At 36.3% G+C, this 26,922-nt stretch overlaps 1 protein-coding gene across 1 annotated transcript in view; it reads right to left on the reverse strand.

Moving 5' to 3' along the window:
* LRRC7 (leucine rich repeat containing 7) overlaps positions 1-25,250 on the reverse strand; it is a 120,830-nt gene extending 95,580 nt beyond the window's left edge. Inside the window, exons 1-4 of the mRNA XM_032217205.1 lie at positions 25,053-25,250; positions 16,514-16,631; positions 4,566-4,644; positions 1,589-1,678 (exon numbers count right to left, since the gene is read on the reverse strand). Coding sequence (XP_032073096.1) covers positions 1,589-1,678; positions 4,566-4,644; positions 16,514-16,631; positions 25,053-25,241 — 476 coding nt within the window. The 5' untranslated portion in view covers positions 25,242-25,250. The remainder of the gene's footprint in view (positions 1-1,588; positions 1,679-4,565; positions 4,645-16,513; positions 16,632-25,052) is intronic.
* Between the last annotated feature and the right edge of the window lie 1,672 nt (positions 25,251-26,922).

The raw sequence follows: 26,922 nt of genomic DNA on the forward strand, positions 1-26,922 counted from the left end.
TATTTCTTAATATGTCTTAATTAACTTTGTACTATACGTTTAAATAATTTTACATATGATTATAAATTATTTATTGATATTTTATTGTTTATCTTTATGCACCTTATATTTATGTAGCTATTTATTCTATTCCTTTAAACAGGATTTAAAGGATATTAATTTAATCAGATATTTTTAAATGCTTAAATAAGGTTTATATATATTGTAATATAAAATGAAAAGTTAATATGCTCAATAATTAACATCATAAAATTTCTCTAAAATAGCTGCACTTAGTCATATGACAATTTATAAATATTTGCATTAGGAAAAAGTACAAATTATTTCACAGTCATTAATGACTATACACTTTTGATGCTATGTCATATTGCTACTATCACTAATAATAGTATATTTTAAGGAAAAGGAAATTAAGATAAAGAATAACAGTCACTGTTGAGTCCAAAGCTGCGTAGATATTTGGTGGTCTCTTTTATACAGCTCAAACTTCTATTATTGAATTATGATGACATAATTTTTTTGTTGATTTTCTAGATATCTGAATTGTCGCATTCATTTTTTAAAAAATATATCTTTGTCTTTATTACCTCTATATCTGTCACTGTTTTTACTTATGGAAGAAATCAATTAATTAGGAGCTGTGAGGCCCAGTGGTTAAAATGTAATATTGGAGGCAAACTCTGCCAATAGTCTGGAGTTTGATCCTGATGGGGTTGACTCAGCTTTCCATCCTTCCGTTGTCAGTAAAATGAGGACTCAGATTTCTTGGGGCAATATGCAAATAATGGTTATATTGTAAACCACCCAGAAAGTGCTGTAAAGCACTATTTATAAATTGGCATATAAATTTAAATGCTATTGCTAATTGGTTGTATTTCTATGAATCTCTTTTTTTGCAAAAATTCCTTCATCTCCTCCCAGCTGTAACTATAACATATTCTCAGATTTTACACAATAGAGTTTGGCTTATTATCTGGAAAATTCTGAAGGCACATGAATGTAGCAAAGGAAAAAGAAACAGACCATCCCTCTATTTCCACTGGCATAAGTTATAAAACATTCTATCCGATTTTTTTGTTTTTGGCAAGCCAAAACAAAAATATTACTTTCTCACCAGTAGAAAACTTATTTCCTAACACAATTACAATCTAACAGACAATTAACTATACAATTCACTAGTGTAGATACTCCAATAGTAGGTTACTCTAATTGTAGTGTAGGTACTGCAACCTACATAGGTTGCAGGTATGATTCTATATTTACATCAACAGGTTGAACAACAATGTTATATGATAAATGTCTATGATCCGGGGATTGTTATTACTGTGAGCTTAGAACTATTCTTCCACCTGTATTAATATGCCATTGTAATAGTTTTCCTGTTTTGGGACAGATCTCTTTCCTCAAGCCTATAAAACAGTTAATTCAAAGAAAAACTTATTAAATCACAGTTCTATTTCTGAAGATTTTGAACAATGAATATCCATACAACAGTCTATTCTTAGTCTTCAGGTCTTTAAATTGACAATCTATTTTCTGTAATCCAAAATCTTCTCGTTAAGAAGGAATTAACATATGTAAAAGTTACCTTCCAAAGTTAGCTGGAAGAAATTCCAGAAAGGCATCATTTAGATATAGCTGGGTCAAATTTAAAAGCTGTGTGAAACCATCTGGGAGCCTAAACAATGAGTAAAAAAATTAGCATTAATGCTGGAGGAATTGTTAAAATATAAGTCCCAACAAATCCATATTCTCAACCATATGCTCACTGCGTGGCCCATTTGTTAGAGGTAACATTTTGCCTGTTATAAAACAAATAACACTGCAGTATTGGATAATATAAACTTATACCATTTCTTATGTTTGTCTATTTTTATGCTTCCCAGTCTTTGGGCTAAGGTCACGTGTATGTAAGCATTTCAGTGGTGAATTACATTTCAAAATAACTAGATAATCTACTTTGTACAGCAACTGGATAGCATTATGTACATGCAAGTGTATGATGACTGAGATGACTGCTATGGAAAACATGTTGCTGTTTTTCATTCTAAAATAACCATAAGATATTATTATTCATAAGACTACATGCTGTACCTTATTTGCATTGCCAAAATTGAAGTGTTCAATCAAAAATTATAGGGAAAATAAAACTGCATGGAAGAATTAATAAATCAGTATTGTAGAGTTTAAATTAAATAGAGGGCAAAGGGCAAGACACTAATTTGTGCATAAAAAGGGGGGGGAGGTTTGATATAGTTCATCTGAAATATTGATAGTATCGGTTAATTTACAAAAAACATTTTAAGGCATCTTAAATTCAGTCCATGAGTATTTTAATGCATAATTTATTAACAAAACCATAAATAAACCAAATAAGATGAACACAAAACAACATAAATAATTCCCAAACAAGATAGTAAGTACTATAAACTACAGCTCTTTAGCTAGATCTATCACTGTTCTCATTTCCCAGTTTTATATCATATCATTGGTGAATTACATCTTTTCAGATTGTCTTGCAATCTGTATTTCTTGTAATTATTTTTCAACAAATATGCCAATTTATTATTCTTAGAATAAACTTTGTTTACAGTCTGTCCAGAAAACGTATATGCTATGATTTGTCTATTCAATTTTTATAGAAAGTTTGGTAATCCAGAATTCTAATTTGAACAAAGCTCAATTGTATTCTACAGGTTTACTTTTCATTACAGAGTTATAAAACTACAGCATTGCCAATGTATTTGTTCCCTCAGTGTCACAATCTTTGTAAGTAATCCTTACTGTTACATATAGCCCAACTAGGTAATAGCACCTATCAAATGGATTTTGAAAAGCCAAGGAGCATTGACTCTGGATAGGGGACTAATAGTTTATATTAGGGTTATAGGTTGGATTGGAAAGCTGAAAAAAATCTCAAAGAAATAAACTACTTGCATACTGTTCTCAAGAAAATTAGACATGAAGTACCCACATGGATTTAGACATGAAGTACCCACAAATCAAGCTCAATTTTCTATCAACTGGGAAACAAATTCTGCATCAAGTGGAAGATCCAACAGGTTCCGAATGAACCTAGCAGAAAACTTTGTTTCCCAAAAAGTAGAAGGGAACAAGGGGATCAGCCATATTAGACTTAATTCTCACTAACAGAGAGGAAATGATAGAAGGGGTTGAAGCCTAGGAACCCTGGGGGCAAGTGACCATGCAATATTGGAATTCAACATTATGCACAAGTAGTAGAAAAAAGTCAAACTAGAGTCTTGGCTTTTAAGAGAGCTAATTTCAATAAACTTAGAGAGAGCTTGGAAAGAATTCCATGGATGAGAATCCTCAAGGGGAAAACAACTCAAGAAGCTTAGGAAATTTTGAAAAATGAGATTACAAAAGTCCAGTCTAGCACGATACCAATGAAGAAGAAAAATAACAGCTCCCAAAAGAAACCAGCATGGCTGCATAAAGAACTCTCTTACAAATTGAGAGACAAAAAAGTTGAGTATAAAAAGTGGAAAGCGGGGGGACATAACTAAGGCAGAATATCAGCAAATAGCCCGAGGCTATAAAGATGAAGTAAGGAAAGCTAAGGCTCACAATGAAGAAAGGCTTGCCACAAAAGTAAAAAATAACAAAAAAAGCTTCTTCCAACATGTTAAAAACAAGAAAAAGGTTAAGGAAACAATTGCTGGGAGAGAGTGGCAAGAAGGTGACAAGCAACAGGGAGAAAGCAGAACTATTTAACTCATTTTTTGCATCTGTATTTACACAAAGGGATAAAATAGTCCAACCTATCAAAACAGCACCACAAAAATCAGATTAGGAACACAAACTGAAATAAGGAAGAAAAGGGTAAGTGAGCACCTGTCTACCCTAGACGAGTTCAAATCACTAGGACCGGACGGATTACACCCCAGGGTTCTGAAGGAACTGGCAGATGAGATCTCAGAACCACTGAACTATATCTTTCAGAGATCCTGGAGCACCGGGAACTGCCAGAGGACTGGAAAAGAGCTGATATGGTTTCCATCTTCAAAAAAGGAAAAAAAATAGATCCAGGAAACTATAGACCTATCAGCCTGACCTCAATACCAGGAAAGATTCTGGAAAAGATAAATAAGCAACAAATTAGCGAACACCTAGAAGTAAACAAAGTAATAGCCAAAAGCCAACATGGGTTTGTCAAAAACAGTAGAGGGCACTTTTTAAAGAGGCTTTTTTAAACAGTTAAGCACTGAGCAGAGTCATCCACTGTGACTCTGGCAGCAACTACCTCAGCCTTTTTCCTTTTACATTTTTTTTTCTTTTCATGATGACAGTGGTGAGGCCCTGCCTCCCCTGACTGCACGTCCCTGCCATATTCTTCCCTATCATCTAAATTATAAATGACAATCAATAAATGATTTCAAGATAAGCTTTGTGGCAACATGCAAATGTGCTGCCACATTCATATTTCTATCTTTGTTATAAAATATGTCTGCTCTGTCCATATGATATACCTTCACCAAAGATTGGCATGTGTTAAACCCTGTATACAGAAAGAGGAAGAGAAAAAAATGATGAACACTTACTTAGAAATAGGATTGACACTTGCTTCAATTATTGTTAAACACTTACAGCACTTTATATTTTCTGGAAAATCTTGAATCCCTAAAAGAAAAACAAAGCTGTTAGATCTATGAACACAACTGATTACTTTCCTCATTTGTTCATTTCAGTAGAAAAAGGTAAAACATTCATTTAATCCTAAACAATTCTGAACTCTTTGAACTCAAGACAAATCCCAGGGTTCAGCTTTATCAACATATATTAATATTTCTGCAGATTTTACTCATACATACTTACTATAATTCCTCATATTTCACTTGGTTTCAAAAGTTCCTTGAGCTGAATAATAGTTTCCTGGCCAACATAGTTATCTATCAATATAAAAAAGGCCAGTTTTGCAGGAAAGGTTTTGCTATTGAAAGTCGAGGCTAGGAACATGTATCTTCATTGAAAACATCTTCCTTATGATTGCTAAGAGTCAACAATGACATGACCAGGGACGTGCACTCACTAGAGGCAGGGGAGGCGGGGCCTCACCAGTCTCCTCAGGAAAAGGAAGGAATTTTAAAGATTTTTTCTAAAATAATTAAGGCCAAGCTAGTTGCTACCAGACTTCAACTCACAGTGATTTGGAGTGTACATAGTGTTTAAGTATAGGAGGAAGCCAGAGAACTCGGGGCCTCCTTTGTATAAGGATTTTTTTGCCTTTTAAGGGTTAACCAAGGGTTAAAAAGCAAAAAATTAGTATGCAAATGAGGCCCATAGTTCTTGGGCCTCCTCCTGCAGAGGGCACGTGGTGGCTCTAGGAACCACTATCCTAGCCTGCCTGGCCCTGGAGCCTAGCTAGACCGAATCTGGAATTTTGGTGTAGCTGGAGATGGAACCAGGGCTGCAAACATCCCCCCACCCCTCTATGTTGGTCAGAGGGAGGGGGCAGGGGGGAGGAATTCAATTTATTTGTAATTTAAGTAATTGTCATTTGTTTTTATTGTCTCTGTGTGTGTGTGTGTGTGTTTCTTTCTTAACTTCACTCAAACAAACTCTCTCTCAATTTGAGAGAGAGTTTGCTTGAGAAGAGAGGGAAGGAGCAGACGCAGGGAGGGGAGCATTGTTTGTTTGAGAAGAGAGGGGCAGCCCTCACCCCCCCCATCCTGCTCCCCTCTTCCTTTCCTCCTCCTCCTCTCCCCTTTCTTCACCGGCTGCCACCTCGCCCCCCTCCGCCTCCTCCTTCCCCCCCGCTGTGTCCGCCAGGCGTCTCGCATTTATGGCGGGCATAAACGCGAGATGCCTGGTGGACACAGACTTGGGGATGGAGGAGGTGGGGGGCTCCGCTTCTATCGCCCCCCCCACTCCAGAGAAGCTGGCTGCGAGCGAATCTCCATGAGCCCCGCTTCCCTCCCCGGACTTTCCGGCAATAGAGGACAGCATTCTGCTCCCGCCGCTTTCTCCCAGAGATCCGGCAGGCCTTGTGGAGTGCCAAAAGGGGAGGGGGCCTCTTGGAACATCCCCCCACCCCTCTTCGCCGTTTCCTCCTGGGGCTGCTGGGAGACAGAACCAGGGCTGCAACCACCCCCCCACACCCCTCTTCGCCTTTCGCCTCTGCGGCTCTCGCTCCAGCCTGCTGTGGGGGGGCTTCACCGCACGTCACTGGGCATGACATAATCAAATAAACATAGTTAGTGGCCTCTGGACATTTGTTATTAAAATATTTTCCATATATGAGAGGTATATTATACAATACTTTAGTTATAAAATATGCTATGAAGCTTATAATGATGCAATTCATTTCTAAAGGATCTTTTTTAGTTTCTCCATTCTTGCATAAATCATGTAGAATTAAGTATAGGCATACTAAATTTAGATGACAGAATGTAATTCATTCACATTCTGAAACTGGAAAAAAAGTAAGTTTTATTATTCTTTCAGTACAAGGTCAAGCAATGATAAAAAGTATAGCAATAATTGTAGTTGAGTGACATACCACTAGATGTGATATAAGCCTATCCATTCTTAAAGATTAAAAGCCTTTCTTAAAAGAAAAGCTCTGAATTATTGGTGTAAATGGACAAATTTTATAAATTTTAACGGAACTTTATAATTGTGCAATCACCATAGAAATATCTAAACCCTATGACAGAAATAATATATATGTCAGGGATGGCAAACCTTTTGGCCTCAATGTGTCAAAAATTCAAAAAATTTAACTCTTCTGATGTTTTACATCCGTCCCTCTATTCAAAAGAGAAACAATTCTCTACCCCTTAACCCATATCTAGGCTCTTCTGAGCAGTGCCACGACAGCAGTGCTGAGGCTGGGCCTAGGCCTTCATTTGAACCCTAGAGCCACCACACAAAAAGGCTGCCTCACACTCTTCTCCAAGCAAGGTATGATTGATGCAGTGGTGGGTTCCGGATCCCGTTTCAACCGGTACGGTTGGAACGGGCCCGGCAGCGTCCACATAGATGTGCGCAGTGCACGCATGTGCCTTAGCACCTCTGCGAGCCTCCGCAACACTCCAGCTGCTCAGCGGAGCATCGCACAGGCGCTGTATGTACCATGCACGTGCGTGGAAGCGCCGAAGACTTAAAAGACCGGTAAGGAGCTCCCTCTGGAGCACCATACCGGAACAGTATCTGGTATTCTGGGCAGGCTCCGGTATGCCTGTACCGGGGCGTACCTCCTGCAACCCACCACTGGATTGCTGCCATGGTCCAGCACTCCCCAGATGTGCTACATGCAGTTTACCTTCAGGCAGTGATCTCTTTTTGTTGAGATATGGGGTGTGCTGGTCCATGGGGGCAATCATATCTTGCTTGGGGAACAGTGTGAGGCAGATTTTTAAAGTAGTGGCTCTAGGGTTGAAACTCAAGACCTAGGCCTCCAATTCAGGACCAGCCTTGCTGTCAAGTACTGCGGCTCAGAAGGGCCTGATTTTTCTCTGGGTTGCACAAGGCCTTTGTTCTTGAAGCAGCTTTGGAGAATGCTCCTCCGCAGCCTATGCAGACCCTTGCACAATTTTGGAGGCTGTGGAGGCTCTTGACTTCCATAGGGTCTGAAGGATGTGAGACTGCATCCCATTCTCATGTGGCTTCCACAACCTACCAAAATTGTGCAAGAATAAAGCATGCTTTTAAAAATAGTTGTTGGGTTTTGGAGAATGCTGGCATGTCACCCAAAATATCATGGCATGGCATGTTTGAAATGCATGCTGTAAGTTTGCCACCACTGACTTTTGCGATATTCAATGGAGAATAAATGGCAAACTGGATTTGGGGACAAAATATCAGAAATACACTGATAATCAAGACAGCTTTTTATGCTGAATTTGACTGCTGCAATCAACTGAAATGTCATTTTCCCTTCTAAGACACATTACAAAAGAACAAGGGCCAAACATTAAGATAAGTTACACCAAACATTAAGTTATGTTAAGATCAAACTCTGCTATTTCTCACAAATAAATATAGGGGCTCAACTAGATTAAAACCCCAAGGAACCAAGTTTGAAAATATGTTTAGACAACCAGTGGATCTTAGGATATATGCTCTGGTGTGAATACTATTTTTTTAACAGCTGAATGCTACTCTTAACCAAAATTGGGATAGAGTCTTCCATCATTTTGAAAACATAGTAAAATATAGTATAATTATAAATTCACGTTATACATCAAAGAGTTTCTCACTCTCAATTCTAATTTTTTTCTTCTTAAAATTTGTCAGCACTTCAAGTTAGATTAGAGAAAGAAACCAGAGTAGTAGTTTCCTAGTCTAAGTAGGTTATACTAGTTTTATATAATAACAGAATCTTACAAGTTTCTCCCATTCCTGCTTTTATCTTCATGAGAGTTAGGGAGGGGCTTATCTGAGATGTTTTCTCATGTTACAGTTCTAGTTCGGACTCTTTTATCTGACTGTTGTCTTATTAATGGATTTCCTCCATTCTTCAAGATTATTCCAAAACAGAACAGCTGCCTTGATTATAAAATATAGATTCTTTCTTTGGTTAAAAATAAACTTAACTTCCTTGACCAGTTTGTATGAATTCTTCTATATTCTTTCCTTATATATGGAACATTCCTTTGTGCAGTTTTCCCCCCACCAAGGAGACTTCCTGTTATTAATCTGTCTTATTACAGATTTAAATCAGGAGGCTAACTGGCACCCATTGTGATATTTTTATGTCAATTAAATATCTGTCAAATTTATCAATCCTATTTACATTCTTTTTGCACTGCTTAATTTTTGTTTTCAATCAGGCAGTTTCCTTTTATATCAATATTTATATTGTGGCATATTAATATTCTTGATTTAATGCATTTCTTTCAATTTAAGTTTATAAAAGCAAAGCATACATCATCGAACAAGGTCAGTCTCATGGTTCTCTGAAAAGAATTCTGGTGATAAAGAGGGACTACAGAATAAGGAGAGAATATCATAGTAACCATAGTAATCATAGTCAGTAGTCATAAAAAATAATCTCTTTTACTCCCCTTATACTCATGAACTTTAAAGACTGCAATATGCTGCTAAATCCCTACTGCTCTTAATCAATGCTAATTTATACCAGATACCATAGAATATGTAAATAGCACTTCATGAAAAGAATTACATTTATTTCTTCGTATTATTAAAAAAAGGAGGGCAGCATATTTTGTTGGAGTTGTTAGGCAACTGGGAAATTCTACAACCACAACAAAACAGTCAAGTCTCTATACCAAAATGCATCTTCCCAAGCATGTCCTATAGGATGTCTACAGGTAGGATTCAAATTTAAGAAAGAACTAGTTAAATATAACATTGTAAATTTCAGAGTATAAACTAATGTCTATCTGCAATTATTTTTATATAATATCTTTATTAGACTTCAACATCAAACATTAAAATACAAACTACTGGTAACCTAAATGGAAAAGAGAATGACAAAACAAATTAAAGTGGCAAAAATTTATACAACTGTAACAAACTTAACAAATATATTATTTTAGTACAGTGATATTAATAATACAACTATCTTTCTCTAAATTAAATAAATAATACCAATCTATAAAACATTTTAAAATACTAATAGTCAATATACTTTTAAAAGTATACATTTATATATATAAATGTGAAAACACTCACACAGGAATCACAAAATCTCTAGAACTGTAAAGTCTACAAACTTGAAATTTGGCACATATGTTCCTCTTGGTTTCTAGATGCTCGGTAAAAAAGGATTTTTCAAAATGACCATCAGAGCATTTGTATTTTGTATATTAATATTAACACGCTCTGGTGCTAAGGAGTTAGATATTCTACTCCCCCTCCCAACATGGAAACTTGGATGTGGGCGTGGCCAGCGCATGACTCATCGACCTGCTGGCTGGGAGTTTGGAGAGGAGCCTGAGGGAGAGAAGGTGATAAGATAGGTGGGGCTTCTGTGGGGCAAGCCTGAGGGAGAGAAGAGGATAGGATAGGGGAGGATTTTTTGGTGCAAGCCTGAGGGAGAGAAGGGGAGAGGATAGGGCAGCTTTCTGTGGGGCAAGACTGGGGGAGAGAAGGGGAGAGGAAAGGTCAATGGTAACTACTCATTAATTTTCAAGCTGTAAGTGTCGATTTATCAAGTCCAATCACACAGTTTCGTATGGGAGCATGGGTATTCAGCTAGTCCAAGATAATCTTCAAATCCCAGATTCAAAATTCTTCTTTTTATTTTGTAAGAAATCTAACAATGGTCTCCAGATCACATAAAATGTAGTTACTTTACTAAGCAAAATAGTTAATTTCACCATTGTGACTACTTCTATTTCAAAATCCATTCTTCCCATTTATTTGTGTTCAAATTATGTATTAATATCAGAAAGTACTGCTAATATACTTTAGTCACAATAATCTATTAAAAATTGGTCCAAGACAATAATAGGATAGCACACTCAAGTAGGTTTTATTTGCTTTGCCTGAAAGCATACAAATTTTCTTCTTAGCTCATGAGTCACCATCACTATAAGTTCTTATATTTTTATTACTATGCCTAGTGTAGATGTTTATTCTGCAAATAAAACAGAGTATATAAGCTTAGTTAAAATGCAAAAGAGGCTGCAAATAAATAACAAAGAAAAACAAAGAATCACATTCTGAATTTACTGCTCAGAAAATAGCACACTGTGCTTGTTTAAAGACATTTTTCTTTGAAAAAGAATGAGCATTTCTAATGTGTCTTATTTTTTAAAGGGCTGTTTGTCTTGTTTCTTTTACATGATTTGGAAGTAATCTAGTAGACAGCTTGGAAATGGAGAAGAAGGAATTGCATATACATCCTCAATTTCAGTTCTGCCAGGTCAGTGGACCAGGAAGCACAACTACTTAGTGGTTCTCTATATTTTTGGTGTGTTTTGGTGTACAATCCTTCTCACTGATCTGTCAATTTAATTTAAACCATGGAAATTAAGAGGTGGAAAAAAGGAGGCGGAGGAAAGGGAAGAGGAAGGAGAAGAAAAAGACTGCAATTGGGGCAGCAAGAGAATAAAGGATAAGAATTCCATTGAATTTCTTTAACTGGTTCTTAGTATTCTTAGTAAGATACTGTATTTAAATACAATCTGTAAGTTAAAAGAGATTCATTCTCTGTTAATTAAAATTTTAATTTCATGTTATCAATTTTTCCAGCTCAGCTTTAGGATGTGGGCCTAATTCAGTGAAATGCTATCTTGTTTGTTCTCTTTCAATCTTAGGTTTGAGATCTTCCAATATTAGGTTTGAGATCTTCATCTATGTGGTACTGGTGGGTCAGTGCCATATTTTCCTTCTACAGTATCTTGGACGTTCAATAATCTTTCAGAGCATGATTTTAAAAAATTGCAAGAATTAAATAGATGAATATTGTATATGTACCATATTTTTTTAAAAAAGAACCTGAAACAAGCATCTGCTGAAAATTCTTCTTATGACAGCTAAACACTTGCAACAAAATATGACTTTTGAAATTATTTATTTTCACAAATATCATGCCAACCAAGATCCTTTAGAAATATACACCTCGTTTATCAGTTTAAGAAAAAAAATAGAATTCTTCTTAAACTGATTGCTACTTGCTTTTCTTTTTTAAAACAGAGTTTTTAGTGAGATGAACTAGTTTTAACGTATTAAGCAATATGCTGAATTAGTTTCAAAACTGGAAGCAAATTCGTAGAGAGGAGCTGTGAGTTTTAAAAAGTGATAAAAGAGCACTGCTGTCCCTAAGGATTTCAAAAGTAATACAATATTTATTTTAATGATGAATCTTCTACGTTATCTAACACTTTATTATTCTGACAAGATAAGATCAACAGAGTTATCCAAACAAAATGCTGAAAAATTAAGAGTAAATTAATTTGTAAGAATTTGGCGGTTTTGATGTTTTCTTGCTCATAAAATTCTCCTGTGCTTTTAGAAATTGCTTAGTTTTTGGCAATTCCCAGCTTAATATGGAAGCTATATTAAACTGCACTCTACAAAGTATACCATATCTCTTTTCTATTACCCCCCCCCCCTTTTTAGCTGGGTCATCAAAGATTCCAAGAGATTCTACTGCAAGTTATTGAATAAATAAGCATCTATAATCTCTTCACAATTTTCATATATAGGGTAGAAGAAAATAGAGTTTCCTTAAACACACGCATATAAAGTGAACATTATTTATCTTTTTTAATTTCCTTTGTAATTAATGTAAACATTTTGCAGCACTATGAAATAGGGACAGTACTAGGGCTTCACTATTGAGTTAGCTCCATTCCTAGAGAAAGTTGCACTTTTAGTTTATTTCTATCAGTGAAAACAGCTATGAGATTTTGAAAAATTCTCCAGGTAGCATTTCTGTTCCTTATAATCATTTCCAGAGTGTTCTTTGGTTTCATTGTTCCCATGTTGCTTACTGTATTTCTAAAAAAGAGAGACCACTTTAGTTTACTTTCTAAGAATTTATTTTTATTTTGACAAGAGGATGGGAAATGATTTGTTCCAATGCTAGAAATCTACAAAAGTAAAAAATGTACCTTGCATAGAATCTATCACAAATAAAAGCAAAATGTATTTAGATATTTCTCCAACCCTTAACAGACTGAAGATAGTATTGTCATATGCCATATAAACATTGCCATTATTACACTATGCTTTCGTGAATTTTATCATTATTATAAGGCTATAAAATATGTTTCAATTGCATAATCTAAAAGATCACCAATCATGCATATGTTATTCATTTTCTAGGTAGGTTTAGATATTTTGTCTCCATGTTCATTAATATATTTCACAAATTTAGAAATGATTTTGAATTACAAGCTGAATATTATATTTCTGTTTATATATTGTATATATTATATTGCTTTTGATCTACAGCATTCATTCCACAAGTTCTACTTCCCCGCCAATTTGCTTCACGCCTACTCCAAAAACTGTCAGTTCAAGAACTACTAATAATTTGAACCTCATTTGAACTAAGACAAAAATAACAGTTAAGTCACAAAGCTAACCACACACAAATTAGTCTGATAATGCTGCATTCTCTTGCCACCTCATTTTTTTTCTCAAGCATACATGAGACAGCATAAACTGTTTCAAAAACAAAAGTATTTTTAACGCTAATCAAATCAAAGATTCTGATCCTAGTTGCTTTCAACAAATTATAATGTAAAATAAACTAGAATTCCAGTTCTAATATGATACTCTGGCTAGTTTAAATCAGGAAGCATTTTTTTTTCAGTCTTCCCCTTGCAGTTGTTTTAGATGATTGAGTTCTTGAACCAGGGAATACTGCTGTTGTTCAGTCAACACAAAATCTTGAGGAAATCTCGAGCTAATAATTGTTCAAAACAATTGAACATTCTAACCCTTGGGCCATGGACCAGCCCCAATCCATAGCCCACAAGGAATTGGGCGATGCAAGTGAGTGAAGCTCCATTCACAGATGCACTGGATCCAGGCAGGCATCCAAAAGTTTGGGGACCACTGTTCTAAAATATTATGTGAAATGGTCTGAAAAGCAATATAGAGTTCAGCATGCTATTGCTCTACCAGCATAATTTGGTTAATAATAAATATTATGATAAAACATCATATCATAGTTTTTCACCTGTCTGCTACTTTTTCATAATCATCCTTTATGCACATAGCAATAAATATGATAGGTTCCATCTTATGGGGTTTCAGATTAAAACTGAACATGAATAAAACTGATCACATGCACAGATGAAAAGGATAGAAAAGAATAGAAAACTAGAAAAATGAATAATTACATAATATCTCAACTGATTTTTTAAAAATCCTGATTGATTGATTAAGAGCCATCAAGTTGTTGTTGACTCTAGCACCCACGTTTCTAGATGTTCTTCATGAAGATCTGTCCCTAGCCTAGTTTGCTATGTCTTCTAAAAGTCCATTCACCCTGCTGCTAATTGGTCTCTTCTCTTTCCTTTTACCTTTCCCACTAATAGAGCCTTCTCCATAGCCCTAGATATTTGTATACTGTGTCCAAAGTAAGGTAATTTGCACCTGATCATTTGTGCCTTGTATGAGAACTTTGAGTTGATCTGTACAATGACACATTGATTTGTTTTTTTATCTATCCAGCATAGCATGAGTCTTCTCCAATACAAAGTTCAAAAGCAGTAATATCTATCGAGGTGGCGCAGTGATTAGAGTGCTGTACTGCAGCCACTTCAGCTGACTGTGATCTGCAGTTTGGCTGTTCAAATCTCACCGGCTCAGGGTTGACTCAGCCTTCCATCCTTCCGAGGTGGGTAAAATGAGGACCCAGACTGTGGGGGCGATATGCTGACTCTGTAAACCGCTTAGAGAGGGCTGAAAGCCCTATGAAGCAGTATATAAGTCTAACTGCTATTGCTATTGTTTCCACTTTTTTATGTTATTTTCTGAATTATAGTTGTTGAGTTTAGTCAATGCAGTAAAAGACTGCATTGTTCGGTAGCTTCAAGTTAAATTTAGAAGATTATTTGTAAACTAAGCAAAACTATGCATTAGTTTCATAGTAATTTTACTGGTTCACAATGAAATGTTACATTTACCTTATTTAAATTACAAACATATATACCTCTACATTAAATCTAGCAGAAAGCATTTTTCTATTTTATAAGAGACATTGAGACATTTTGACATTTGACATTTGACATTTATTAAGATTTATAGGCCGCCCTTCTCCCTGAGGGGACTCAGGGCGGCTTACAACCACAGGGAAGGGGGTGCAATAATAAAAGACAAACAGTGAGTAAACTAAATAATTAATAAAACACAACTTGCATTCAACAGTCAACACTCGGGTGGGTAATTTAGGAACTTATCCCCAGGCCTGCTGGGAGAGCCAGGTCTTAAGGGCCGTGCGGAAGGTGTGGATGGTGGTGAGGGTACGGATCTCAACGGGGAGATCGTTCCACAGGGTCGGAGCTGCAACAGAAAAGGCTCTCCTCCGTGTAGTCGCCAGTCGACATTGACTGGCAGATGGAATCCGGAGGAGGCCCAGTCTGTGCGATCTAATCGGTCGAAGGGAGGTAATCGGCAGAAGGCGGTCTCTCAAGTACCCAGATCCACTACCATGGAGTGCTTTAAAGGTGGTCATCAATACCCTGAAGCGCACCCGGAGATCGACAGGTAGCCAGTGCAGCTCGCGGAGGATGGGTGTAATGTGGGCGAATCGCAGTGCGCCCACTATCACTCGCACGGCTGCATTCTGGACTAACTGCAGTCGCCGGATGCACTTCAAGGGCAACCCCATGTAGAGCCCATTGCAGTATTCCAGCCTAGAGATCACGAGGGCTCGAGTGACTGTTGCGAGAGCCTCCCGGTTCAGGTAGGGCCGTAACTGACGGACCAGGCGAACCTGGGCAAATGCCCCCCTGGTCACAGCCGACAACTGATGGTCAAAGGTCAACTGTGGATCCAGGAGGACTCCCAGATTACGGACCCTATCTGAGGGGTATAAAATTTGACCCCCCAGCCTGAGTGTTGGAATATCAGCCAAATTGTTGGGAGGGAAACACAACAGCCACTCGGTCTTGTCCGGGTTGAGTACCAGTTTGTTAGCGCTCATCCAGTTCTTAACGGCCTCAAGGCCCTGGTTCATCACGTCCACTGCTTCATTGAGTAGAGAGAGAGAGAACTAATTTGTATAAAGAATTTGTTTACAAAAATACAAAATTATTTTGTTATAGTTAACATTGACTTAAATAGTTTTGATTGTGGTAATGCAATTTAAATTCAATATAAAATACATTTAAGGTACACTAATGACTTGTATCTTGTCCTTATGGGAATAATGGGGCTTTTCTGAAAAATGAAGCAGTTATTGCAATGGCTCTGCTGACTTATTCTTTTTGTACTTCCCTACATCAGCTTAAACAAGGCAGCTAGATGCAGAATTCAACTACCGAAGGCACAACAGCAAATAGCATCAAACATGAACATTTGCATAGTGTCATGTTTGTTCAGTTTTCTTAAATGTGGTTATTATGTGATGGCAACTGATATTTCAGTATAGTTGGTGTTCTCAAATCAAGAAAGCTTTTTATTCAAAGGTGTTTACTTTTAAATTAGCAATATACAACATTCTGGAAATAAAGTTAGCTATACTAATCAAGGGGTAGGTTGCTGCTGGCATTACTGCCAGTTCAGCATGCAAAAACAATTTGTGCGTGTGTGCACATTTGCACCTTAAAAAGGTCTGTGCAATTGCACAATGTTAGAAAATGGAAAAATTTACTTTTCAGCGTATGAAGATTGTTCTGCGCATGCGCAGAACCTAAAATCAAGATGGTGCCGACGACGATAGAACCAGTTTGGGGTGTGTGTGTCCGGATGAGTTACTATCTACTCGGCCGACCGGTCCAAACTGGTATGAACCCACCTCTGTTGTAATCTCTTGAAAAGACTGGAATAGCTATTATCTTTCCCTTGCTAAACATTTATGAATCTATGGTAAACAAAAACAAAAACATATTTTTCTTACCATTTTTACTGATGTCAAGTTCTTTGAGATTAACTAAACTGGCAATGCTGGTTGGCAAGCTTGAAAGGTCATTATCTGGGATACTCAGTTTACGTAGAGCTTGACAGTTGAATAATTGCTAAAAAAAAAGCAAGAGAAAAATAGTTATACAATTTCTAATAAAATTTTAGTATGTTTTTAGAGCAATTCTATAAGAGAGCATTAAACAGAACATATACGGTATAATAGGCAGTAAGAATCAGTAGATATATTAGAATAATTTTCTCTTTAATCTCTTTAATCATGTTTCTACTTCACAACCATAGAGAGAGAACATTATCTTCCACATAAAAACAATAAGAAGATATGTAACTAGCAAAGAGATGTTAATAAGGTTTTTCTCTTAACAAAGTTTCCTAACAAGAGTGCAAAAAATAGAAGGGTTACTTCTGAGAAAAACTTGGGGATACATATAATTTTGCAGATTTTTAAAAGTAAGAAGAGGGACACATGCTGAACAGGAGACGGTCACCTTAACTTATAATTAGCTTAAAAAGGGAAATAACACCAATATTTAAAATTTATAGCATTTTATTTAACTATGAATTAAAGCCGAAGCAGAATCTTGCTGCAGTAGGATTTTTTGTGCGCAGCTGTGTCTGAGTCAGTTTTGACTCCTCCAGTTTACTGCCTAGACAAATCCCTGCTATTTTCTTGCCTACATTTTCAGAAGTGATTTGTCCTTCATTCTAGGACTGAGGAAGAATTACTGGGCCAAGTCACCTAGCTGGTTTTGTGCTTAAAGAAAGTCTAGAATTCATAACCTCCTGATTTTTAGTCCAGTGTCTTTAACCTTTATATAAAACTGGCACTCATAGTAGAATTAATAAAACTTATTATTATTCTTAAGAGAGTAAACATCTAGCCTATGGGAAATTAAAAAAATATATTGAATAAACTGCAAATGAATATATCTGAAATATCTAAAGTGTAGATTTGCATTTGCATAACTGCCTTTGGTATATTTCATGAAGTCTGTTCAAAATATATTTCTTTAGAAGTCTGAGAACTGAATAAAAGCCACTCTTTGGCACAAGTAAATGCAGCAGCATAGTGCAAACTAATTTCCATTACGAAAATGGTTATCTTAGGAATAATGTTTTCATCCCCTTTGTTTGTGAAATAAATAATAATATAACAAATAAGAGAAATGTTATGTAATTACTTGTAACAGCCTTTTTATTATATACATTTTCTCAGGAAATCTTATTTGTCCAAAACCGATAATGATCTGGCACATTTAGTTTAGTTTAGTTTTATTTGTCATTTATAGGCTGCCCTTTTCCCTGAGGGGACTCAGGGCGGCTTACAATTCGTGGGAAGGAGTGCAAGACAAAACATAAAATATGTGAATAAAATAAAATAAAACAGTAAAACACAACATTCATTCAGCATTCGGGTGGGCGGATTAGGATCTTATCCCCAGGCCTGACGGGATAGCCAGATCTTAAGGGCTGTGCGGAAGGTCTGGACGGTGGTGAGGGTACGAATCTCCACGGGGAGATCGTTCCAAAGGGTCGGAGCTGCTACTGAGAAGGCTCTCCTCCGCGTAGTCGCCAGTCGGCACTGACTGGCGGATGGAATTCGGAGGAGGCCCAATCTGTGCGATCTGATGGGACGGAGGGAGGTAATCGGCAGAAGGCGGTCTCTCAAGTACTCAGATCCACTACCATGGAGGGCTTTATGGGTGGTAAGTAGCACCTTGAAGCGCACCCGGAGATCAACAGGTAGCCAGCGCAGCTCGCGGAGGATAGGTGTTATGTGGGCGAACCGTGGTGCGCCCACAATCACTCGCGCGGCCGCATTCTGGACTAGCTGAAGTCGCCGGATGCTCTTCAAGGGCAGCCCCATGTAGAGCACATTGCAGTATTCCAGCCTAGAGATCACAAGGGCTCGAGTGACTGTTGTGAGGGCCTCCCGATTCAGGTAGGGCCGCAACTGGCGCACCAGGCGAACCTGGGCAAATGCCCCCCTGGTCAAGTTGACATTACTGATATGTAATATGTACCCTTGCTTAAGTCTTGTCTAGGTTTTGAGTTATACTGGGAAGAAAAAACAATAGCAGAAAGCTGTAACAGAAGTATTCATCATGCTGGGAAAATTGCATAGATGATCCATTCAAATCACCAGGAATTAAACTCAACTTGAAAACAACTTCAATCTGTTTATTCTTTCTAGACAGTATTCATCATGCTGGGAAAATTGCATAGATGATCCATTCAAATCACCAGGAATTAAACTCAACTTGAAAACAACTTCAATCTGTTTATTCTTTTTAGACAGAATGTCTACACTGCCAATATTACTGTTAGCATAAAAGTAGAGTGAAATATATATTCTCAGTATAGTGTATAATTCTCAACCCTGAAAGGCATCTCAAAAGGTCCATAGTGGAAAAGATTGGTATTTGAGCAAGTTTGAAAGAAACCTATGACAATTAATGATTCCAGTCTTGAAAAATATAAATTGTCATTATAGCCTTGTTAATGTAAATTGTTGATCTTAAGAAATGCCGATAAAACTTTGGACTTTAGCACTGTCTGTCCAATTAATATGTAATAAGTTGTTAGGCTTATTTGGTGTATTTGTGCTTCAATGGCTTTAAACAAAAGCATGTGATTTTAAAATGTTTTTATAAGTATGGAGCTGTAGGCTTGAGCTCTAACAGAAAAATGGCAAGGATTATTTTTTCAATTTAAGGTCAGCACTTGCTGATAAGAAACTGTTAAGAACAAAACTTATACACATAATACACATTGTATTAGTTAAAACTGGAGAAATTTTATTTATTTGTATACTGCCTTTACTATTTTTATAAATAATTCAAGGCAGCAAACACACCCCACATACCTTCCTCCTATTTTTCCCCCCAACAACAATCATGTAAGTAAGCTTTAACCACTAGACCAAAGTGGCTCTCATATTAAGCTAGGTTACCCTTTCCTCTTAAGGGGAAATGACAAGAAGGACTAATATTGACACTTTGAATAATTTCCAAAGAACTTTTCTGTAGACCTACAATAGTCTATATCTGTGATGGTGAACCTATGGCACATGTGCCTAAAGCTTGCCTGTTTGTCTTCTGGATTTCTGGTGCACATGCATGTGGAATGATAACCTTTACATGTGCAAGAGTGCCAAAAACTGGCCTGCACATGCACCCTGGCCAGCTGATAATTGGCCGCGCATGCGCACTAGAATCCAGAAGTTTGGTTTTCCCAGAGTGCGATCCTGATGAGCATGTGCGTGCAACATTTCTGCACAACCTTTTAGGCACTAAGTGCTGAAAAGGTTCACCATCATTGGTCTGTATAAATACTGTATTTTACACTTGAACTGTGAGGTCTAGTTCTGGTTGACTGCTGCAACATTCTTTCTCAACTATCTTATTCCTCCCAATTTTGTCTGCTTGACTTTTCACAAGAAACCTTCGAATCCCTGTGGCTTCCATAGGCTGTAGAACAAGGTTTCTCAAAATGTGAGGTGTAGCTCCTTGGACAGGTGCAAACAGAGTCTGGGGGGTAGGAGTGAAGAAACTTTTTGTTACATTGTTAAAATGTGTATACCTTTCCCAAAGTTTTATTGTATTGTTTATTGTTCTCGTTTTCATTTTTTTTCCTGTTGGTGTTTCTATTTTCAGGGGAAGTGTGTACATTAAGATTATACTAAAGAGAAGTGTGACAGCATAAAAAGGAATTTCTAGGAAACCAAGTTGCTGACTTGCTTTAAATTATCTCATTGGAAGCAAAAAGTGAATGATTTTTTTTTAAAAAAAGAGACTTATTTTTCACTGTCCACCTATGAAGCTGTGGACAATTAATTTTTATAACTGCAGCAGATATACGTTGACTTGGAGAAAAATAAATGGAAATGGCAGGATACACTGAGCCCTCGGGTATACTACTGTAGGTGATGAAACACACATGGCTTTTCAAACGCCTCCTTTATCCATAGTATTACTGTGGATATAGCTCATGCTTAAGTTCTAACAGACAATAGTCCTTGAAGAGCAATTGCATTTCGAATCAATGTCAATGAAATACACAGGCTTAATAGAGTCAGATGGATTCGGTTAGGAACAAATAGTATATATCAGTGCAACAAACTATACAGTACATACTATCATAAACTCTCAAATTTCGGTTTGGACATAAGATTGATCTAAGATAGATTAGAAGCAAAGGATCGCTCTGTCCAACAGCAAAGACCGTAAAGAGAAAAATGGACTACATCCTTGTTAATTTTCAGCACTGGCAGGGCATTGCTCACTACTATTTGCTACTCCTACTCTTATTAACACTGTTCCTGCTATTGAGATAAACTGAATTCATTTTCATTGTATTAAATTGTATGGCAAATACCAGAAACAAAAGAATACCACTGAGATTTAAATTAACAGTTTTGTAGTACTAAAATTTGATATATATTTCCTGTTTTATAGTCATAGAAATAGAAATTTCAGGTTATTACACATCAGGAAGATAAGCAGTTTTTTCCCCTCATAAACAGAAATAAACTAAAATGAAGGTTCTCATTGCTGCCAACAGAGAATAAAACTAACATCTGTCTTATTTGAAACTGAATCCTAATGGACCTGGTCATTCTTGACTTGTAAAGTCAACAATGACATTTTGGTAACCCCCCCCCCCGCCGCCGCCGCCACCACCAATTATTATTATTTTTTAAAAAACAATTTTATTTGTTTTTGAATAAGGCCAAACATAAAAATAAAAAACCCATCTTCCATTACCAATTGTAGAAAGTGTGTCAGTTGGTTACAGTATTTCCATGCATCTCTTCCATAATCACCACCTGCTTTTCATATCAAATCGCATATTTTAAATTCACCTATATTTATGTATATCACAATTATTATATCTCAACCTTAATTTGACTATAATTGTTTTTACATCCTTTTATATATAATATTCAAAATCTAGAATAGGATTATGATAACATTCCATTAAATCATCCTAAAATCCAATCACAATACATCTTTATAACTTATTCTAGATAAAGCTTTTAAACCTCCTCTCATAATCTCCATGTGTTGTTTATATAAAATTTCATATTATCAAACTAATATATTTATATGTATTGTTATCATTATTAATCATTATTTCACTATAGCTATTGTCGCTTCATTTTATACATACTACTAGTAAACTAAATTTAGCTTACTTTTTATTATACATTTTCATTGCATCAACCTGTATCTTTCTGGTAATAGTACGGTCTTATATCTCTTGCCATTTGTAGCATTAATGTTCTAGTTACTTTATTAATAAATCTTGTATAAACTTCTCTTGGCAACATGTTGTTCCTTTCGTATCTCATAAAAGCTTGAAACCCAACATCTGTTCTTTCCATCAGCTTATCTTTGGTTATCACTAATGCTTCTGTCAAGATTTCTCTCCTTATCTCTGTCAATTTTTCTTTCTTTTCTTCTTCTGTGCTTTGAAGTCTGGGGTAGAGTTCCAATCCATCTATCTCCCCTTTCCATATTCTGCTCTTGCCATTACCAAACACGCTCACTTTGTTGTCATTATCGACAGTTTTCTTATCTCTTTGCTCATTTTTTTCTTCCATCTTTTGAAGTCTGTCCTCCACTTTCTTCATTTGGTAAACATCCTCAGTTTCTCCATCAGATTTTTCTGTTTTGTATTCCATATTCTCCAATCTCTTTTCAATTCTCTCTGTCACAACTAATAGATTTTGAATTTCAAACATAATCATTTGCAATGTTACAGTTTCTTTTTCCTGCTGAGCCATTCTTTCAATTTTGCAGACACTGCCACTATAGGGTTCAAGGCTATTTTAATAAACTTCAAAAAGGTTCATTTATTATCTTTCAAGTCAAAATGTTGTCTTCCCTCCTATAGCTAGTGATAGAACTTCCAAAAGGCACCTGTATAAACAACTTGTGCTCTTCCTACTATCATTGTCAGTAAACCAACTGAAAGAACTTTGTATCTCAAGTAATCAAAGAAAAAGAAGAAAAAACAATGTATCCAGCCTCCAGCCTCTAAGTTGCAGTGTAACTGCTTTTCCTCCTGTTGTTACCAATTATATTGAAGAGGGGTTAAAACAAACAAACAAAAAATAGTTCCAAGATCATGATTATGAGAATGCAATATGCCAGATACCACAGAATCAAAGGGGCTGTTGCATTTATATTTTTAGAAGACTTCTATTATCATATGCCTTCATACTGAATGAAAATATTCATGTGAACTTAGCCATTCGATAGCAAAATGATGCCCTGGAATATGATAGTTTTATATCACCTATAATTGGAATTTTCTCTTAAATGCTGTTATGTTGCTTTATTATGAGAACAGGAGTGGATCCAGATGGGAAGAGTGAAGAATGCCATGAGTTGACACTAAAAATGTGTATTCCAAGGTATGAAAGTTAGTCCAGTTTCTTGGGTAAATTAAGCAGTTATCTATAATCAGCAGTAGCAATACAGGAAGATGGTGGTGGAGAATGCTTTAGTGACAATGCCAAAAGTATAAGAATAAATATTAAAAATGATATATTACTAGTTTTAAGATATAAACTATATTTTGTTGAATATACAATGCTTTATGCTGTTTTTTTTAAGCCAAATATGTTTTTAAATAACATATTAATACCGTATATAACTACATAGCAGTGCACACTATGTTAAAAAGAAAAAAATATACCTGAATCATACATCAGAAACTGACCTTCATCACATTTTTATGACACAGAAAATTATGATTTGGTATCCAGAGCCTTCTCTATAAACAGATAAGTACAGCTAGGAAATGACTTGGTTATGTATATATCACTTTTACATCAACCCCTGGAGAATATAATTAAATTGTTCCAGTTGTTCAATGGAGTGAAAACGTCATTGCAGCAAGTATCTGAACTGGGCTATAAGGATAGGAAAAGAGCTAAACAAAGCCCCAGTTCAGTCTTGGATGGATATTTATAATACTATTAAGTTAAACAAACAAAATTAAGTTCTACAGAATAATACGAGAGTTTTAAGCGAAACTCTAATTTTATTGTTGAAATTAATGGGAGTTAATTAAGGTAATGAGTTATTAATATAGTCTTATTTACATGAGAGTAAGACATATCAAAATCTGTAAAATTTTATAGTATGTATATATGCACTGTTTTGATATGTATAATCCATTCTGTGCAGAAAGAATATTTCATGAATGGATAATTAATAATACAAATGGTAAATAGTAAATGTCTTGATAAGTAATGAAATAAATCTGCATTACACAAAAAACCCGTATGCGTGTATGTGCTGATACGGTGTCAGCCTCTCTTTTGCTGCTTGCTATCGGCTGCCATTGAAACCAGGAGGAGGGGCATTGTTTATGGGTGGGGAAGTGTCAGCACTGGAGAGACTGAATAAAGGGAGGTGTTCTCACCATCTACTGCGCATGCTGCAGATAAAGGATTTGCCGCCCAGACCAACTATCCGGCATACCAACCTGATGATGCATTTTGAAGATGTCTCCCACATGACACCTATGGGGTGTACTGATTGGACGAGGGGCTGAGGTTACCAGGGGGAGGGGGTTGGGTCACATATTGTTATCTATGATTACGCACACTTTTGCCTCAGACCTTGCTTTGCCTAGCTACTATCTACTCATGACCAGTAAAAGTACTCTTAATTCTGCAAAATGGAGTTGAGTGGTTTCTTTCTTGGTTACTGAGTGAAGCAGTCTTGACATACGGTTTACTTTTTTTATGTATGAGTGAAAAGCTTTCAGTCATATTTTTTCTTTCTTTCTTTCTTTCTTTCTTCCTTTCTTCCTTCCTCTCTCTCTTTCCTTCTCTTTATCATTCATTCAATTAATCAATCAATCAATTTGTATAGCCATCTATCTCAACAAGGTGACTCTGGGAAGCAGCCAAAATTAAAATGAAATAAAAACAACTGCAACAATACAAAATTTAAAATACATAACAGTCAACAAAATATTATATCCCTAATCACGAATACCACATAGAAATGGGTCTCTGGCACACTAAAGGCCCTATCCATCCATGATCCTCCCCAATTTTATTTCATTATTTAGATTCTTTTAACTAAAAAAAATAAAAGGGATGTAATCCTTGGCATGACATAATCTTTGTTTTCAAAACTACCCAGCACATTCCTGGAGCCAGTAGATAAGGGCTGCAAAAATTCCAAATTTCCCCAGTAACAAAAAAAAAAAATGGTTTTGGGTGTTTGCAATATCTCTCTCAGTATTTTGAAGTAATAGAAAATTTTGAGTCGCTGTACTTGCAGGCACTAAATCCAGTTTTATCTTATTATGTAATCTTTTTATATCTGCAAGTAAAGCCAACAGAAACATCTTTTCTAAAGACTAGAATACGGGTGTTATTAGCTGCCACAATGGATTTTGCCTATGCTGAATGTTTTTGATAGAGTATGCTTCAAAAGTTCACTTAGCTAGACAGCTGTATTTACATATTATAGAAAGAAAGCATTTACCTTAGGAAGTTCTTCAATTTGATTGGCATCCAGATAAAGCTCCTCTAATGTCCGTTCAAAGTTAAAAACCTCCTTTGGCACTTGCTGAAGGCTGCAGTGGGAGTAATCAAGCACTGAGATGATTTCTTCTTCCCCTCGAAAACATCGGCATGGCACCAGGCGGCCAATAATTTTCCTTTTAGTTGTCATCTCCAAATGCCGCACTAAAAAAATAAAAAAATAATAAACTACATTATTTCCCAAAAACACTAATCATTTGAGTAGAAAAATAATTAACCAAATGTCCAAAATCATTTCAGAAGAGAATCAACAAATTCTAGAAAATAACAACCCATTTCTTTTAACACAGAAAACCAGTATCAATTTACTAAGCACTTTCTATTATTGCTTCTAACCGCGGGTCAGATGTGTCACATGCTGGCCCTGCCAACATCCAGTTTAGTGAAGGGGGGAAAGTCCTAATACATCACATGACATCGCCGTGATGCCGCGAGTTTCACACCTCTGCACTAAAGCCACAGCCCGTTTGGAATCAAACATTGCAAGTGGTGGGTAAGTGTGTATAGTGCACGCACACATTTGCATGCAAAGTTCAATTTGTTCAAGCAGCAGGCATGTGCCCCTGCTTGCACAAATGCACCTGCCATTTGCACAGAACCATTTCCTTTCCGCTTCCCACCAGTCCACCAAGTTGTAAAGGTTGGGACCACTAATATAGAATCATACTGGAGTTAGACAGCCTGCAAATCTAAAATAACAGCAACAATAATTCCTTGTTAGAAGAAGCCACAATAAGAGTAAAACAGCAAGAAAGGGGGTTATGTGCATTGTTGCCTACAGTTTTTCCTCTTTATTCCCCAGTATAGCAAGCACTACACCATAAACACCATAATTGTATTTGTCTCATTTGATATAGAACTTCATTCAAGTAAAAAATATTGTTTATAACTGTAAAATGCAAAAATAAAAAATACATATTTCAAAATAGGTGTTAATGTGAGGGAAAATCCACATCAGGATATATTTAAGAATTATCATTTCATGGCCTTATAAAGTTTATTGTATGGTATCATACCAGAGAAACCTGTATTAAACTTGGTTATAGACACCATGGTTACAGACATTTTAAGTTATACCGCCCCCCCCCCCTTTTAAAAAAAGTACTGTCGTAGCTGTTTCACTACACTGGTTCCCTGTGAAAGCTAATTTTTCTTACAGTTCAAATATTTATGGCCAAATTCCTGCTAATTTAACAGCAATTTGAATAAGATTTTTACACAATTTGTTTATCTTTTTCCCCCCCATCATTTCCAGAAAAATGACTTCATAGCACTGATTATCACATGTAGTTCAGTGGTTAAAGTGTTAGACTAAAACTCAAGAGATCAAGCTGCAAGTTCATTTTCAGCTATGAAAATTCACTGGAGAACTTTGTGCTATCATTACAACTTATTCAGATATTTCCTTGAATGTGTGGAAAGCACAAAGTGGAACAAGGCAGGATTTGTGCTGAGACAAGTCCTTTTTTTGTCTGTAGAGAAAGGAAACCTGGAGATCGGAATATACTCATATTGACTTGAAGGCAAGGACACGTGTTAGATAACTCAGAACATACTAAAATAGGGCCCTGGATCACATCTCAGTATATTGACATCCAGACCAACATGAATACAAGTAATCCTTGACTTATAACATTTCATTTAGGACCATTCAAAGCTACAATGGCACTGAAAAAATGACTTATGTCCATTTTTTAACCCTTATGGCCACTTCAGCATCCCCATGGTCACGTGATCAAAATTCAGACACTTTGCAATGGACTCATATTTATGATGGTTGCAGTGTCCTGGGGTCATATGATCACTTTTTG

This window comes from Thamnophis elegans, chromosome 5 (genome assembly GCF_009769535.1).
Source record: "Thamnophis elegans isolate rThaEle1 chromosome 5, rThaEle1.pri, whole genome shotgun sequence".
Taxonomy (NCBI): domain Eukaryota; kingdom Metazoa; phylum Chordata; class Lepidosauria; order Squamata; family Colubridae; genus Thamnophis; species Thamnophis elegans.